Here is an 18,749-nt window from a genome sequence, read left to right as displayed (position 1 = left end):
ACGGAGGAGGCTGAGAGGGTTGGACTTCAAACTTCCTTGTTGCAAAACTTAGCATTTTCCATGGCATTGGACTGTGTTCAGCTTGATAAAAGCTGCTCTGCAAAGTGAAACAGAGCTGTGCTTTTTCCTTTTTAGCTAACAGATGTGTGTGTTACAAATCACTTCCACCTCTGGATGTGTGAATTTTTGTGCTCCTAAGCACAAAAGGCTAAATACTGATATATCAGTAGTATTTAGCCTTCCACTGCTGTTGCATTTTTTGCTTTGGTATGCCTCTTTATGATCCAATGCCATAAGCCTAGAGCACTATGGCTGTAAAAGTACTGTCTCAATGTAGACTTTGATTCAGTCAGTAGTTGGAGTATCCTCTTTCTCCTGCTTATTGATATGTGAATTGGAAAAATCCTGTTCTCTGCAGTTGTGTAAGGAGTGTCAAAAAAGCAGATGTTAGGCTGAAGGTTTAATCTCACCTCACATGTTTATTTCAAGGGGTAGTTCGGTAAGAGATTTTTTTTCAAGAAGGGGACAGACCGAAGCACTTTGCCGAAACAGTTGAGGTGAGGTGAGGAGAATATTAGCTTGCAATTGTATAAACTAATCATCAGGGGTTTATTCTGGGGCTGAGATGATCATCATTTTTGCTTGAGATCTTGCAAGCAGAGACGAAACATCCCAAAGTTTCAGTCCCAGAAGACACAAGGTCATGTAGCTAAGCAGGATGGCATTTCCTTTCCTCAGCTAACTGGCAGGTCTGAGAGTAGCCAGGCAGAAGTAACGCCAGATGAAGATCCTTTCTTCAGGTCATACACTGCTGTGCTAATAGAGTGACAAATAAATATTCACATAAGAGAAGGGAGGCTTGTTCAGAAGCCTTTTCTGAACTGTGGATGTGGCCTTTACCGATCCAGGAGATCAACAACAGCTTCTCATGTTTCTGTTGAAAACTGGGTTTACAGCAAAGCTTCATGAAGTGCAAAGCTGCACAACTTGCCAGCATCCATTCTCTGCCATCTTAGAAAGGGCAAAGCCAAAGGCTATGTGTAGATAAATCATGCCATCTTCAGGAGAGGTTGCCTTAACATGAATTACATCAGCCTTGGCATTGCTGTCTGCTTGAGTGGTACCAGTCTTTGGAAACTATCCATTTAAAGACAGGTACCACTAAGGAAACTATGTGATCTCTTAATACAACCTTTAATTTGATAAGAATGCTACCTCCTTTGGTTTTTATCAAAAACATGATCATAAGGTTGTAGTTATTGAAACAGCTGTCATTCAGGAGAGGGATCAGAGCACCTGTTGTTTGGCTATGCATTGAGTAAAGGGAACTCACCTCTGCCTGAGCTAACACAGCTGTAGGAGGGATCCAGTTTGCCCAGCTGCAGCATCAGGACTAAGTGAGTCATCTAAATAATTTTTATAATTAGAGAGAGGTATCTCCATGGGGTGACTCATTCCACCTACCTTGGAAAAGAGTGACTTGTTCTCTGGAAGTGCCTGTGTCTCACCACTGACTGCACAGAGAACCTGAGTGGTGAGTTGAGATCAGATACCCGCCTCCTATGTTCTTTAGGTGAGATAATATCTTTCTGTAAGTGATAAGAGCTCATGTTAAATTCTTTAGCAGTCTTGGGTAATTGGTAGGGCTGGTGATTAAAGGAAGAAACTGAGACTGGAATTCCCAATTTCTTTTACTGCAATACGGGATAAATGGGAGGTCTTAAAAGACATAGCCTGTAAATGTGCTTGAGTGAGATGGCAGCATTATCAAATATTAACCTTCATTTAACCTGTAGTAAGCTTAAAAATAATTTGCTTTTACTGTATGCTCATTGCTGTTTGTAGAAGCCTCCCTCATATAGTATTTTTACCCAATGGAGTAAGAGACCTTCATCCTGATGTTTTGAACTTCTGTGTTTTGACACATGATCTTCTCTCGTGACAGTAACAGTTATAACTCTTCCAAACAACAATGTTTTGAAAGTTTAGCTATAGAAAAGCAAGCAAATGCTGTCTTATAGTCAACATATCATATACATTCCTTTTTCTTAACAGCACCAAGCCTTTTGGTAAATATGTTTACATACATTTCTTACAGCTGTTCTACCAAACTCACCAAATGCTGACCTGAAGTCAGTCGTTTTCAGCACAAGCTTATTTCTTTCTGCTCCTACTGTGGCTGGGTATTGCCATGACTAATGTTCTGTGAGGTCCAGTAGAAGATCATACAATTTTTTTATTTTCAGTAAACTTTATTGTGACCACTGGTAATCAGAAGTTACATTTACAGTTAATCTGAGAATGGTACCTGCCCACTGGTTGTGATGTATGCAGTATAAAAAAATTGTGAATTTATGATGATTATTTTATTTATTTTTTAGATGTGGATTTAACTGATACTATGATATACAAAATCCCTCCCCACATAAGGAAAAGAGCCCTCTGTACGTATGATCCTTGTAAGTAATGTAAAGATGTATTGTTAGATGATAAATTAATATTGCAATTTAAAGGAATAGGTGAGGTCTTACACTTGGAAAACTACTACACTCAGTAATATTTAAATATAAATAGCTTCAAAACAAATTAGATACCTGACCCTCTTTTAACTTATCAAGGATTGACCCTTTTTAAGGATTGCAGAGATTTTAGCTGAAAAGCAGCCAGGCTCTTGAACCTAATTGCTGTCTGACCTGTACCTTTGTGAACATGTTAGTTATTCTCTAATATGTTATTTGTAGATTTTGGGGGAAGGGACTGTGGTATCCTGTCTGAATCTCTGCAAGTACATTTTGTAGGTCTTTTCATGAGGCAGTTAAGTTTAATAGACTTACAGACTGTTAAACATCACATTATATAAAGAGCAAGCCAAGGAAAGCCTATTGCTGAAAGAAGGGAAAAAATAGGAGAATGGAAAGCCTTGGAAACTGTCAGAGAATTTTGATGGAAGTTTTATTTGAATAAATACTAGGACATTCAGTACTATTTGAGAAAGGTTGGTTATTCACTAGCCACTTAAACATTTATAAATAGAATAAAGCTTTTTTACTGTGTGTGATCAAACCTTGGAACAACCAGGTTGCCTGGAGAGGTACATTCTTGTCCAAAACCAATTGGACACAGTCCTGAGAAGCTTCCTTCAAGCAAGGGGGTTGGATTAGATAAACTCCAGAATTTATCCAACCTCAACTCTTCAATATGCATTGAAAATCTACCTGCTATAATATTTGACTGTCAGAAATTATATATATATATACAGAGTGTTGTTTTTTCTACACTGTCACTGAGTTTCAGAGTTTTGGGGATGGGATGTTCAGAGATCTCAATTTCTGCTTCTTCCATTTAAGAATATTTTTTTTCCTATTTGGAATTGACTTATGACACATTATATAAACCTGACTTGAATCAAATTCTTAGTTCTGAGTGGTAACAGACTGGCTTATTTTGTAGGCAAAGTCCAAATTCCTTCCTCCCTAGAATGAGCTCCTCATTTAAAATCTAATTTCTAAGTTGATGCAAATGTCCAGAGCTGTGTTCAGTTCAGTTGTCTTACATGCTTAGCTTGCATTTGAATTTTTGATGTCCAGTGAAGCAGTGATAGTTAAGAAGAAGCTTGAGTACTCCATGGAGAAAGATTCTTTTGAAATCCTCCAGAGAGTTATGCTGACTAATTAAATTCAGAGACTTAAGTTAAGCAGGTTGAATGTTCCTTTGGAGGCCTTCTGACAGATTTGAAGTGTTTTAGAACAAAATGTAAGCTAGGTGCTTTATTTAATTAGAATGCATCTTGCTAATTGTTAGGTCCATCAACCAAAAAGGAAAATAAATATTCTCCCATTTTGCAGTGTGATTCAAATGTTTTGTAGAATGAATGAGAGACTGCTGGGAAGATGTTAGTTGGTACTTTTTTGGTATACTCTATTGGTACTTTTCAGGTTTATCAGATTTTACTCCTCACTTGCTAAATTAATCGAGTTTGTCATAAGAGTGTGAAGCAAATACCAAGGTTCCATAACTGCAGTGCTAGCGTGGTTAATTGAAGGAATGTTCACATTTAAAATCATAACCAAATTTTCTGTAGGCTTTCTTTCCTGCTGTAATTTTTCATTTCATAGGCATTGTGAGGGGAAGGACTGTCATGGATGTCTGTAGTCCAAAAGAGTGTAGGGTGGAGCAAAAGCACAGATACTGCCATCTGCCACATCAGCAGGCATTCCTTTTTGCTTTTTCTTTCCACCACCATCCCAGAATTTCAACCTCTCTCTGGCCCTGTAGGCTTTATTTATAGTTTTCATTATCCCTTTCTCATGGCAGTAGAGCCTAGAACAACGCAGTGTGCTGACACTGACAACATTTCCTGCCCTTTTGTTCTGCTCTCCGCCAACCTGTTGTCCCTTTGTCCTTATCCCTTGTGCTGAGGCCCCATCTGACAAATTTACTTGTGCTCCCCAGGGATTAGAAACCAGGAAACTTCATTAAGAATGGTTTAATAACTTAGACAAAGGAGAAGAGCAGCTGGTCTGTTAACGTGTCTCTCTCAAGCCCTGTTCTCTGACAGAAAAGCTTTCTTGCACATGGTCCAGTTTTCAGTGCTTTGCTGTAAAATGCTGCAGATGTAGAGTTCATGCAAATGGAATCACTATGCTTTGGATCTGCCTTGAGCATTTTATTTAAATGACCTGAGATGATTTTATGGCAGTAGGTTTGCTGCTGTTGAAAATAACAGTATCTGATAGTGGCCTAAAATTTTGGTGTATGTTTTTGCTTTCTCTGCTGTTTAGCATGGTAATGTTGGAGGAATAGCAGCTGGAGACAACCTGCTGCACTCTGCTACTCTGTGAAACAAACATCAGTAAAGCCAAGCAGCCAGAAAAGACGGGCTCTTCATGAGAAAATGACAGCAAGAGAACACAGCCCCCGCCATGGTGCCAAATCCCGCACTGTGCAGAGGGCCTCCACCATTGATGTCACCTCTGACATGGTTGGCCTTTCTCTAACAGGTTTGTACCTTGCTGGCAGCTACTGCTCTGTTGCTGCTTCTTCCAGAATCTGCCTTGTACTAATGTTGTTTTTTTTTTTCTTTTAATTGCTTGAAGATTTAGATCTGTCTGGTTATCTGGAGGTAATGAGATAAAGCAATTACGCTAAACAATTCTAAAAATTTTGAATTTGCTACTTTTAAAGTAGACAAAAAAATTAAAATCAGAGAGAGATTAAAAATTAGTTTAGGTTTTGTGTAGTTATGTTTATCACTCAAAAATAAGCAACAGGGAGAAAATAACAAAATAATGTCACGGTCTAGGAAGAGTCTTGGCAACCTCCTTGTCTGACATTGAATAAAATTTTCAAGAGAGTTCAGGCAGCTGAGGCTTGTCTCCCTTATCTTTTATGATTGTTAAATTAGCATTGTAACCCTCAGAGGCTTTCTTTCATTAGTGAGAGAGACAGGTACTTTTAAATTTTGTCCTATTAACTACCACAGATTTAATAATTTGGAGTTAATAGTAGCTCAGGCTTTAATCCTGTTGTTTTCTATTGAGATTAAGCATTTACTATTCCCATATTGCATATAATCTCGCATAGCTTTACATATTTTAATATGTTTTATAAACTGAGATAGTCACAGATTTTCCAAATAATTTTTAGATACCAAGGATTATAAGATAAATGTTTTAGATACCAGTCATGGCCCACTGAAATAAAGAAAAATATTTTTTGTATAAAATGTAATTTCTTTCTCTGTATGATTGCAATTTCAGGAAAGAATTCACATGACAGTGATGTGAATTGGCTAATCTTGTAATTTTTCTGTTTTACAGGAAATATTCAGGATCCAGATGAGCCGATTTTAGAGTTCAGTTTAGGTAGGCTTAGTGATTTTTATGCTAATTTTGATAATGCATGCTGTTGAATATGTGTGGGGTTTTGTGAGTGTTGATTTTAAAGTGCATTTCATATAGTAAGGTTTGCAACTTTGCTCTGATATTTATGGAGATATGGTACAGTTTTTGTGCTGCCTGGTCAGTATCTTTTGATAAGCACCCAGCAGTTTCATTTTGTGACATTTCTAAAAGTCTGTAACTAAAACATCAGGCTTACAAACTTTTAAATGTTTACTATATTATTATTATTATTATTATTATTATTATTATTATTATTAAATGTTTAGTTTGTTTATGTGAAGATGCAGTGAAACTCCCTTCACAGTCAGTTAATCAGCAGTAGTTCAAGTCTTCAAGCAAACTGAAGGTTTGCTGGAAACACCATTTTAGGCCAGAATGTTTTCTAAGAATTGCGAATTACACCCAAATTCTTTCCTGGGGTTTTTGCTGTCAAGTGATAATGCAAGATGCAGAAGTGACCTGAATTGTGAGATGGTTGAATTTGGACAAGAAGCTTGTGCATTGACTCACCTCACTTGAAGAATAAGTGAAAAATATTTTCTCATAAAAATTCAGTCCACGTTTCAACTGCAGGATGGTTTTGTTGGCTTAATAGTGGACTACTAGTATTTGGAAGGTTATGCTCTTAACAGTAGGCTAATGAAAAACTAGAAAATTGTCTCAGTTGTGTGTAATTGTGTTATGAATAATAATCTTAACAGGCATTCTCAGAGCTGAACGAGGTATTTCAATTATTTTCAGATAAATTAAAAATATCTAGAATTACAAAGCTGTTTAGCTAAATTTCAGAATTAACTTCATGCACGTAGCTGAAGCCGAGTTAGACCACACTGTAGTTACCTGTATCTAGCCAGATAGAATTTGGCTCTGCAGTTTAATGTAATTGTGTAGAGTCACTCGTGGAAATTTTTGAAAATTCTTTTCTACTCACCATAGTCCCTTTCCCAGCAGTTAAAATCACAGTAACATTTTAGAGGAAATAAATTGCTGTCATCTTACAATTACAAGCTGGTTTTCCTCAGCAGTGCTGCTCGATCAATGTTCAGGTGCTTCTGTTGGCTCTCCCTGGGCAAATGCCATTTTTTAATGGGCTTAATGGAGCGTGACTTCGAATCAAATGCAGCCAGGTCATGAGATTCCCAGGGGAAAACCTGCATGTGTGCTGTTAAGATGAGCTTGCCAAGGGGTGGATAGGCATGTATTAGAAGAGAACAAGTTTAAATTGCAGCTCTAGAGCTTGGAGCCAGACTGAGCTGATTGCATGTTTACTGTTTGCGTGCACAAAGGTGAGTGATGTCTGCTTTTACAGTGTGGTGATAGGATGAATATTAAGCCTTTTGTGGTTTGATTGGTCAGGGTGTATGATGTGGTTTTATAAAAATGTAGAGTCTTAGAGCAATATGAAAAAATCCTGAATCTAAATTCATTTATCTGTTGCATACCTAAAGCTTGCAGTGAGCTGCTAACTCCATCGCTAGATCGAAAACCAAATAGTTTTGTAGCAGTGAGTGTAACTACGCCTCCCCAGGCATTCTGGACGAAGCATGCACAGACAGAAATTATTGAGGTGAGTGCTGAGGTACTTCTAGATTAGATTTAAAATCAAAGCTAACACAGGAATCATTTCTTCCGTAACAAGTATCACCTTATGGTAACTTTTGGCTTTTTGTTTATGATTACAGGGAACAAGTAATCCTATCTTTCTAAGCAGCATTGCCTTTTTCCAAGACTCTCTTATCAATCAGATGACACAAATCAAACTCTCTGTGTATGACGTCAAAGATAGATCTCAGGGAACAGTAAGTTTTCTTTATTCTGTTGCCTTCCCAGTCAGTGTGGAGCAAGTAAATGAGAGGCAAAGAGATAAAATTAGTAACTTCTGTGGAAGAAAACAAAGGGATAGCAGTACTGATCATACAGAAAGCAAGATGGGTAGGGAAAGGAGGAACAAATGAGATTGGCTTGGCAGAATGAGAAGCATTGCCGGTTTTCTCAAATAAGGCTTGTCTGCAGCAAGTTTGGAAACCATGGATTTAAATAAAAAAGGTCCTGTCACTTGCGCTCTTACATTGTGGACATCTTTAGCAAACTAGATAATGAATAGAATCTAACATCCCTAACTGAGGCTTCTAGCCTGTTCCAAAATGCCAGAATGAAACTGTCCTTTGGAACAGAGCACCTAAATTCTGGGAATCACCCTGCCCTGATACATTAGATTTTGTTAAGGGGTAAGGTTCGTTCCTTTACTGAAAAAAAACCCAAACCTTTAAGTGTCAGCACTCCCATGTTGCTACTTGGATTTGTGGGCAATACAGGCCATTTATTCTTCCACTGTTGTCCAGAATACTTTTTCAGGCCCCATGTGTCTGCTCTTCCTTGGCTTCCTCAGGGGCAGCAGAGCTGTCCCTCTCTGTTCAGTGCTTCATGGGGAAGCTCTAAGGAAAAGTTAATACCTCCAGAGGGAGTAAGTTCTTCAGGAGGAGACTAATTTGGGTCAAGGATGCAGCCTGAGCCCTGTTCAGTCATTGCTTTTAGTGCTTCTGAATTGCTTGGCCTAAGCTCAAATATACTGAGGTGCCTCCACATATATCCTAGAGAAACAAAAATGCATATTGTCCTCCAATAGAAGAAAAACTTTTAGAAATTATCAAATATATTAAATTTTAAGAGATTTTAATTAGTTGTAAATGGCATATTTAGTTATGGTTTTGCTCTTGGACTTGTATGCATAATAATTGTATTTTGCACTTCAGTGCTGTGGTCAAAGCCTTTGCTCGCTGTAAAGGTAAATACAATTCTGGAACTCATCTTCTTTCAGATGTATTTGTTGGGTTCTGGGACATTCACTGTAAAGGATCTTCTTCAGGAGAAGTACCACAGGTTGCACATAACACTAAGGTTTGTAATATTTTCCTTCTTTTGACTGTTAATTCTTCAAAACATGTTTAAGATGAGATGAAAACCTCTTATGTCATTACTAAGTTGAAATGGACTTAATTAAACTCCCTTGTTTTGATATCAAGTATATTCTGATTATCAAAATGTGTGAATATGTGCATTTCTTCTCGTTGTCATGTTACCCTCAAATGTATAAGCTGAGCACAGAGCACTACCTAAAGCTTCCTGTTTAAGATGTTCTTTAAGTTTGAAGATTAATAGCCTTTTATAAGTGTTTCCTTGTTGATGAACAGGTCCTCCTCCAAAAAAATCTCAACGCAGAGTATTTGTTGCAGGTCGGCTGAAAGTGACCGTGTTGGTAACATCACAGTTATTGGATGGCAGATGGAGGAAAAGTCTGACCAAAGGCCTCCAGTGACAAGGTCACCTGATACAATTAATGGAAGGGTGAGTATGAGCATTGGACCAAATTCAGAAGAATGTGGATTTTTTGCCAGCATTGAAATAAGCTAGGTTGACATCTGTCATCAGCTTTCCTGTCCATCTTGATATTTAGTAGTGCTTTACGTTTTCAGAATACTGTAAGGAGCAGCCTAATGGTGATGAAGCCATTTTGAGATTTGCAGAGCTCTTGGTGGTGCTCATGTGTGGGGTTAAAGATATTGGGAAAAATTTTTAATTTAAAATTATTAAGCTTTAGTATCAAGTACTCACGTTCTTCATTGGAAGAGGCTTCTGGTACTGTTCATTGGGGCACTTGGTGCATGGATGACCAGTTTCAGAGACATGTTTCACATTATGGATTGGAAGGTACCATTAAGCAAAAGTGTAATGAAGATGCTAAGGAATTCCCAGAATTGTTTGAAAGCAGATGTTTGCACTACTTTCTCAGCCTAGACATATATTTTAATTCTGTAAAGCTTGTGTTTTGAGTATCTTGGTGATCATTGCACTCTTATATATGTATTATATTCACAGTGTGCATTAGAATCCCTTTCTATCCTCCAGAACAGTTTCTGCCTATTCATGCAGTACCTGCAAGGACTCTGGAGCTGTGCTGGCATAAGTAATTGAAAGGCTGGATGAAAATTTTTGTGGCATTTTGAACTGTGCATTAGAAATAAATAGGAATGCATAGGATTTATTATTCCAGCCTGCAATATTTTTTATCCACAGTAAAAATATTTGAAATTTTTATTTAAAGCATGTGTGGAGTTGAATATTTCTTTGAAGTCTTTCGGATAGGTCATCACTGCATATTGTTTGGGCACTGAGGTTTCATTCTTTACAATTTCTGGTTTTTCTTGTTTTTGTTTTTGTTCAGACTGTGTTGCCAGTTGATGAAAGTTTAACGGAATCCTTAGGAATCAGATCCAAATATGCTTCTTTGCGGAAGGATGCACTACTGAAATCTGGTAAGCTGCCCTGGGCTGTAACAAGTAAGCTTTAGGTATCAATAAAAGCTAATCTTCCCTGTGTGCCTGTGGCCCCAAGGCATTTCAGCAGATGTTTCATTTGAATAGGAACAGGCTGCTAATTGAGCAGTCCTTTGAGGGTCATCAGAATAAATCATTTTATCATATGCACTATTCTGTATTGTAAAAACAGCAGAAGCAAACTCTTGCCATTAGATTGGCTGTAATATAACATTTTCTATGCAATTTCATAGTCTATTCCTAAACAATTGTTGCAGGGTCAGGAGAGGGACAGAGGAAAGCAAGTTGCTTTAAAAAAAGAATCTTGCGGAAGGGTTAGTTTTCCAGGAAATGATTACATGAGAGGAAAATGCATAGTACATCGACCAAAAAAAAAAAAAGGCATTTAATAAGGTGAATATGTATTTAATTTCATTTTCTTAGCAGTGTAGTAAGTAATTTGGAGTTGAGACTTCTCCTGCAAACACTTGAAGAATGACCATTGCAGAATGACTGTGCTTGCAAAAGGTAGACTGATGCCTGGTTAAACCAGATCTTTACAGCAGGGTGTTTCAGCATGTTGGTGAACTGAAGCCATTTGCTTTATGAAAGAAGAGACATTGTACACTTTTAAGTTAAACCCTAGGCTTAAAAAACATGGTTTTAATTCTTTAGTGTTTGGTGGTGCCATTTGCCGAATGTATCGTTTCCCAACCACCGATGGAAACCACTTGAGAATTTTGGAGCAGATGGCAGAGAGCATCCTGTCACTGCACATCCCTAGACAATTTGTGAAGCTGCTTCTAGAGGAAGATGCAGCAAGGTGAGTTTTGGGATGGTTTACATGTGCAGTAATACAGCAGTGATGTGGCTGTTGCTGAGTTACAAAGGCATAAATATATCTGTGTTAATGCCCTGACTACTCAGTGAGGTAAGAAATAGCTTTGAGAGTCAGAAGAGTAGTTTTGAATGGAAAACAAAACAGGATGAAAGCAAGTAAAATGAAATGCTGTAGTGCAGTAATGACATTGCCTCATTTTAGGAGGTGGGAGGGAAAAGGAAATCTGTTAAGCATTTTGTAGGTTTATTCTGAATTTGCTTCTTTTTGAGGCAATTAACTTTCTTTCAGGCAACATATTCCTTTATGAGTATTTCTTCCCTACATTTGTAGGCTGTGGTTTGCAAATCTAATGTTTTATGTGTTCTTTGTAAAGGCCAAGATTGGAATGTTAAAGCATTTTAGCTGTGTTTTTGAGTATTGGGCTTTTATTTTGACTGTGTTTGAATCCAATCCTATAGACCTTAACTAAGTCTGACCTTAATTAATACTAACTAGTGCTCTCATTAGTGCATATTAGGACATTTCAGTTCCTTTGGAATATTGTGAAATAAAATAATGGGTTAATCCATTCATTGTAGGTATTTTCGTATTTTGTGAAAATGACAAACTCTCACAGGAAGATAGCAGAGACTTTTTGTAATGCATGGGAAAACTAATTGAGTTTCTGAACTTCACATTGATTCTTTTTTCCATTGTTATGTTTTTAGTGATGTGTGCTTAGATTCTAGAAATTGAATGCTGTATCTTGTTCAGCTATCCTACTACAACCTTGGTGGAGCAGGCTAGGGGTATGCCATTGCCCATTTAGTCATGAGTAATTTGTTTTTTATTTGTATCTTTGTTTCTCTACAGCTTTCCTCACAGTAGGTTTAAAAGCACCTATTCATTATGAGGTACAACCATAATAACAAAGAGTTGGCAAGCTTATTCATAAGATGCCATGTATGATGGATGTAGGTTAAGGACTTGTAGATAAGGAGAATTCAGGGTGAATGAGCAAAAAGATGTGTCTTTCTGTAAGACTGTAGACAGTGAAGTTAGAGGCCTTGGCCATGAAATGTGACTGTTCAGAGGCTCTTGTTAAAATCATGCAGAGATCGGTGGATGCCTGTTGTAAACAGGTGCAGGTTAATAACAGCCCAGGTGATTGCTAATATGACCTTGTATAGGTCCAGTGGGTGGTGTGGCTCAAAGGTAAATAGGCCTTTGTGTAGTTACTGAGAAAGGCTCCCTTGTCTCTGTTCAGTTGAGGTGACCCTCAATAATGTGCACAATCACACTTTGTATTCATGGAGTTGCTCAGATTTTACCAAGGGCTCTGTTCTCCATTCTCAGTGCTGCAGCCCAGAGGAATGACAGACAGCTACACAAGCACATCTGTTTCTGTCTTCACATCCTGGTGACTTTTAAAATGTCCTTGGATAATCACAATTTCTGTCTCTTACATAAAACTCTTTGGGGCCAGAGCCCTTTGAAAGGAAGCGTCTACTCGGGGGTGTGATATTATGACTGCCTCATTATTTATGGCATCCATGTTCCTTGCTCTCCTGGCTCTAAGAGACAAACAAGTAAACTTGAAGTGGTAAGCTGTGAATTTACTTCAGGAAGACCAGGGCTCAGATGCATGGCTGGTTTTGAGCAGGGAGTTTGATGAGGTAATCATAATAGCATCTTATGAAGAAAGCAAGTTTTATGATGAAACTGGAAGTGTCTTTATCTAGGTCACTGATAAATACACTTTATGCTGTTAGCTGTTGGCAAATCAATCTGATTTTTTTTGGAAATTTAGTTATTTTTGATAATATCCAAAGTGCTGTGGAGTGGGAATTGCTCTGTGAAATGCTGTCTTAAATTATACACAGACAATTGGTTAAAACTGTGGAATTAGGGATATTGAGAGAGCGGCAAAAAGAACTGCTGGATCCTTTTGACAGATGATTGTTCTACCTTTTCTGGGATAACATGCTGTTGAATTGTGTCTGGTGTTGACTTGTTTATTTTTCCCCCTTCTTCCTTCATTCCAACTAATACACTAATCCAAGAAGAGAGTAGTACAAACATAACATGAAGAACACCGAGTATTTTCTCAGCAGCACTGCTGGGGAACAGTATGTAACACAGAATTGTCATGTGTGACTGGAAACCTGGCAGTCAGGGTACAAGGGAAAAGCCAGGGGTTTTTGTGTTATATCTGGGGATGCCCAGTTCTCCTTTAGTCTACCCTGAGTACCCAAAATCCTGGATTTCAGATGAAGGTTTTGTTGGCTCATCTTCAGTCTCTCCAAACCCTTAATGCATACACTTCTTAGGCTTTCCCTGGCCTTGCAAACTGTTGTGTACCTACCTTACCAGTGAATATACTCCTTGTACCTAACGTCAGATAGGTGCTAATATCCCACCTAACCTCTGTCAGAGTTTTTAATTCGTTTAAGAACCATCACAGTTCAGTAAAGTGTCCCTAAAAGGTCCTCACTGTCCCCAGTCACCTGACACAATGACAGTTCCCATCTTTTACCAATCCTCGTTTAGTTGGAGAGCTCCTGCAGAAAGGTGGGAAGCTCTGCTTATGATCAACACCTGAGACTCCTGGGGGGAGTACAGTGTATTCTGCCCGTGAGGAAGCAATTTACCTCAGAGTAGTGCTCAGCCTGTGCTCTGAGATGTGCTTGGGATATGTGTTTGAAGCTTTTCCAGTCTGGTGAGTAGCTCAGACACGGTAAATTGAGAGCGTGTCAGCTGAGGATGGTGCTCTGTTGATACAATGTGAAACTCATTCTTGGTCAAGTGGACTATGGACATAAACAGCTCTCTTTCCCTCCCTCCCCATTTTTTTTTCCCCCAGGGTTTGTGAACTAGAAGAATTGGGAGAACTGTCTCCTTGTTGGGAAAGCCTTCGTCGACAAATAGTTACACAGTACCAAACAATTATTTTAACTTACCAGGAAAATCTGACTGACCTGCACCAGTATAAAGGTGATTTTTTTTAAAATAAAAAATATGATTCTTCTCTACCAGGATTGTTAGTGCTTCTCTGAAATTGGAACCCCAGAATGTTTTATGATGAGTAAACAATTATAGTTTTTGTCTTTATTAATAATTATTGTGAGTTTGCTATTTACCTGGGAATATTTGTTCTGTTCATTCTCTTATCTTACTCTTAAAGTAGAGGACAAGGCAAGTGAACAGTAACAGAAAAATTTTGGTTTGTTTTTTCTTTTTAATTTTCTCTGCTTTACTTTCAGCACATAGCAAATGATGAATAAAGCTTGTTGAATGTTTTAGCATAGGCACAAGGAGAAGGGTTTTATGCTTACTTTTGTCTTGCATTTCTCAGGTCCTTCATTTAAAGCCAGTAGCTTGAAAGCTGATAAAAAACTTGAGTTTGTTCCTACAAATTTACATATACAGAGGATGAGAGTCCAGGATGATGGAGGATCAGGTATTAGTTTCTTTTTCTTCACTGATCTTGTTACTTTTCTCTCCACTTTTTTCTATTTCCATCGTCAACCATACAGCCAAGTTTCTACAAACTGCTGTAGTAGTGCTACTTGGCATTTTTGTAGCACCTTCTATTCTCAGATTCCAAATCTCTTTACAAAAGAAGAAATGGAAATATAATTATTGCTGTTCTACAGGTGGCAAAACTAGGTTCTGGAGTTAACTGAACTCTAGGTGGCACAAGTTAGCCTTTGTACTAGGGCTGGGTTAAGCTGCTGTGTCCCTTCCAGACATTCTGAATTGCGGTAGAATAAAAAAGGTCCTGACTGTTATTTCTTGTTAAGCTTGTGTGCTTTTTCTCCAGAATCAACATGTATGGTTATGCAAAATCACATTTTTTCACATCAAGCTTGTTTCATCATAAATAACCTGGACTTTCCCTTCTTTTAACAGTAATTCCCTGTGACCATGGACACACACTTGTGTCCATGTGAGGGATTCCAGTAATGGCAAGCTTTGTATACAGACCAGTGTTCAATACTTCTTTTCTACTGTCCATCTTCAAGATTAAGAAACAAAGGACCTGCATTCATGTATGGGTCTTTCACCTGAAAAAGTGTTTGATGGATTTCCAGGGCCCTAGAACAACTCAGTTTTCCATGTCTTTCAAACCATGGCAAAGTTTTCCAGAAATTACTTTCAGAAAAGTTTTTGAGCTTACACAATTGTTTGTCCACATAAAAGATGACAGGTTTTCATTTTTAAGTCCTTTTTGTCCATCCCAGATCAGAACTACGACATAGTCACCATAGGAGCACCAGCAGCTCATTGTCAAGGCTTTAAATCAGGTGGCTTGCGGAAAAAGCTGCATAAATTCGAAGAGGCAAAGAAACAGTAAGTAGAAATACTATTGTGTCAGCTATTATTGTGCTTTTTCCTCCTGGTCCATGCTCAGTTATTTGTAAACTCATTCCATTCTGTTTTTATTTTATTCAATAGTACTACTATACAATATTTTGTATTGAGTATTTTTCTGTGCCTTTTTTTTTTTCCAAAGGAGAGGGAAAACAGTTTCTTCCTTATATTACTGTATTTATTTGTTTACTGACTGGCTCTTTCTTAGAGTCTTTTTATGAAAACTTTAATTTTTCTGAATACTTGTTGATTCATTTAATTTAGCTATTTTAGGTGTTGGGTTTGGGTTCTGCCCAACTGTGGGTCAGAACATCTGCTGAACATCCTCAGCTGCGCTACATCATGCTTCAACCCATTATTTTCAGGAGACTTTCACTTTTCTCATAGCTTCCAGGTCCTGTTGCTGAGCTCTCTTTAGTAAGAACCTGCTGTGCCTGATTGGTAAATTCCTTGTTGACAAAATGGGTTTTGTTCTGAAACTATTGTTGGAGGCTTTCCTGCATTGGCTAAGGTTTATGTGCAGATTGGGCTTCTGAATTTGGCCTCTGCCCTACAAGTGGGATACTTGACCCCCATGGTCCTGTCTGCAGGGACTGCCGAGTGACCTCTGTAGAAGTGTGGATGTGAGCTGTAGGAATTGCAGAAGCTGGGAAGATCACATTTGCTAACATGGCACCCACTCCAGCTCCCAGAGAAGGGAGAGGGCTGCAGGGTCTGCATTGCTTCTGCACAGCATTTAAGACACAGGAGCAGCAGGATAAGGAGTTGTTGTAGTTAAAGAAAAGGAGACCTTGATAATGCCCTTCCAAAGAAAGGATTAGTAGGATTTGGAGCTGATAGGACAAGGGAATGACGTGGGAATCAACTGCAGAATTAATTTTAGCAGTAGAGAAATGAATAGCAGCATCCTGTGAATGTCAGTCAGATATGTACTGATAAAAAGATTGGTGCAAAACCACCTAGTGTAATTATTCAGGCTGACAAAGTGCACTAGGATAGGACTAGAGGAAACTGTAAACTTGGGAACACTGGTATGCCAGGCTCACCCTTTCTGCTCTTTTGATACCACTTTTGCTCTTTGAAATAAGCTCCTTCTGTCAGCGTAGCCGCTGAGGTGGTTCTTGCTCCTGCAATTGCTAATTTCCCATGTGGATTTGTTCTTTTTCCCCTCACCCAATCATTAAGTTGATTGGAGTGATAATTTCTGTCCGGTACTTTTCCTCTAAGCTTTTCAGAACTGTTCCTTCTGGGTCCATGAAAACTGCAGGTTCAACATTTGAAGAACAACTTTCATTTAAAGTACATCTATGTTATCAAAAAAGCCAGTATAGTAGAACTGAGATCCATCTCCTCAGTTTCATTGTTACATTCAGTTCCTTCTTCTTTTTTTGGCATAACTGTGCTTGGTGCATTCACAGCATTTCCTCAGATCAACTCATGGTCATCTGTGTTTCTTTGCTTACAACTTCACATACCCACCTTATTGAAAAATGACTCAAATAAGTTATTTTCCCAATCATACTTTGTTTTGTTTCTGCTTTTGGTATTTGCTAACAATCTGCTAATTTTATTTTGGTTTTTTGTTTTTGTAGCAGTTATGAGGAGTGTTGGTGAGTTTTCTGTTTCTGAGAGTTCTATAGAGGGTTTCTGTTCTTTGGGTTGTTTTATTTTTCTTTTGTTTGGCAAAGATCTCGTGTGTTTTAAAGTGTGCAGGGCTTTTTAATGTCATGCATCATGGCGTCCCTAATTGTGCTCTAAGTAATTGTAGCTGCTTTGTAGAACATGATGTGTGAATGAACTTCATTTCATCTGCAATGTTTGTTTGCAATGAACAGCTAGCTTCCTGGCTCTCTCTGATCATAAGAAGTTAAAAAACTGAAAGTCAGAACACAAGGATTTAAAATATTTTCCTTTGTTATTTCCAGTGAAAACTACCTGGAATGAGAAACTTTTCTGCCAGTGATGGAAGATAATTAAGATAATTTTATGCATTTTAAAGCCTTGATAGTGACAGATTTGGCATGGTGTATATTTTTGTAATCCATGTCTTTATTTAAACATTTTCACATAATATTTTTTCTCATTTTGTGGCTTTCAGTGCTATCAAAAGCAGACATTACTGGGTCATTCAAAAATGCAGAAATTCTGCTCTAAATTACTCTTATTAAGGTTGAACCCCTAATTCATTGAGAATTTAAGTCTGTGTTACAGTTTGCTGGTATAATACAATGAGAGCTGTTCATTTGAAAAAGCAATTGCAGGTTGGAAAGTAAGTATATGTGAACTTTACACCATAATTTTTTCCCCCAGTCATCCTAGCAAATGTTTATGATTAAAAATATAATAATTCTAAATCCAATCTCAATATGCTGCATGGCCTTTTCTGCCAACTATGTCTTTATGCATGTTAACCACACTGTCGTGGAAAGAAATTGCTCAGAGGAATTGTCACTAAGATCACCAGTCACTAGAAAGCACAAATCAAGTACAGGGAAAGCCCTAAGAGCTGAGATTAATTTGCTGGATGGGATAGCAGTACTGGGGAGTGGTTGTTCTCTGCCCCTTGGGTGGGTGAGCAGAGCACAAAGAAGGAAACTCTTCCAAGAATCGCTTCTGAGTTACATCCTTTGATAACAAATCCCTCATCTTTCTTTTGTAATGGAGCTCAGGCAGACACTGGCATTAGGCTTCTCCCTTGCCTTAATATCCATTAAGAGACAAGAATTGGAATTTTGGCATGATTTTGAAGCGTGCCCCACGCAACCCTCGTTTCCTACCTCACAGATACGCTGCAGAAATGAACAGCATTGCTCTAAGGGTAGCAGAGTTCACACTCCTTGGAGGCTGTAGCTGTTCCTGAAAAAGAAACTCCTCTCCATGTAACCTCTCAGTGTGGCTGTCTCCACTCTTAACAGTGCTGAGATGGGTGCAAACAGTAGGTTTTCTGTGCTGTTACTATGCTGAAGCCATTCATGACTGAAAAAAAAAATTAAGATAATACACAATTGGTGTCCTCTCATGCTTGATGCCATGTTGGGAATAGATATTGCCCTTGGCACAGCTGGAGATGATGTAAAGGCCTGGTATTTGGGTACCTTTTCTACTGGGAAGGAAGAACCCAGCATTTTGCTTGACAAAGGGACTAGTGGTCACTTGGTTTCAAATCATTAACTAAGAGCACAACTTCAATTTTGAGTAATTTTCTAAGTTAAAAGGCAGCTTTTGTGAGTGACTCTCAGGGGACATCAAATTACCTATTCTTTCTCCAGCAGTTGTAGAGCATCTGTCTTGGATTGGATAAACAACTTCTATAGACATCTACACTTAAAAGGGCATAAT

General features: G+C 38.3%; 1 protein-coding gene across 23 annotated transcripts in view; it reads left to right on the top strand.

Annotated features, from left to right (window-relative positions):
* The window catches only part of INPP4A (inositol polyphosphate-4-phosphatase type I A), a 109,110-nt gene that overhangs the window by 58,879 nt on the left and 31,482 nt on the right, over window positions 1-18,749 (top strand). For 14 of the 23 annotated variants that reach the window (XM_038126013.1, XM_038126919.1, XM_038162292.1 and 11 more), the window contains 13 exons: window positions 2,382-2,459; window positions 4,782-5,000; window positions 5,820-5,864; window positions 7,352-7,470; window positions 7,586-7,702; window positions 8,722-8,801; window positions 9,137-9,248; window positions 10,126-10,216; window positions 10,892-11,039; window positions 13,900-14,030; window positions 14,392-14,496; window positions 15,281-15,389; window positions 17,003-17,020. In XM_038126013.1, coding sequence (XP_037981941.1) covers window positions 4,895-5,000; window positions 5,820-5,864; window positions 7,352-7,470; window positions 7,586-7,702; window positions 8,722-8,801; window positions 9,137-9,248; window positions 10,126-10,216; window positions 10,892-11,039; window positions 13,900-14,030; window positions 14,392-14,496; window positions 15,281-15,389; window positions 17,003-17,020 — 1,181 coding nt within the window. In that variant the 5' untranslated portion in view covers window positions 2,382-2,459; window positions 4,782-4,894. The remainder of the gene's footprint in view (window positions 1-2,381; window positions 2,460-4,781; window positions 5,001-5,819; window positions 5,865-7,351; window positions 7,471-7,585; window positions 7,703-8,721; window positions 8,802-9,136; window positions 9,249-10,125; window positions 10,217-10,891; window positions 11,040-13,899; window positions 14,031-14,391; window positions 14,497-15,280; window positions 15,390-17,002; window positions 17,021-18,749) is intronic. The other 9 variants (XM_038126682.1, XM_038127085.1, XM_038126995.1 and 6 more) reach the window with 3 other exon arrangements.

This window comes from Motacilla alba, chromosome 1 (genome assembly GCF_015832195.1).
Source record: "Motacilla alba alba isolate MOTALB_02 chromosome 1, Motacilla_alba_V1.0_pri, whole genome shotgun sequence".
NCBI lineage: Eukaryota > Metazoa > Chordata > Aves > Passeriformes > Motacillidae > Motacilla > Motacilla alba.
This window is presented reverse-complemented; position numbering and strand designations above follow the sequence as displayed.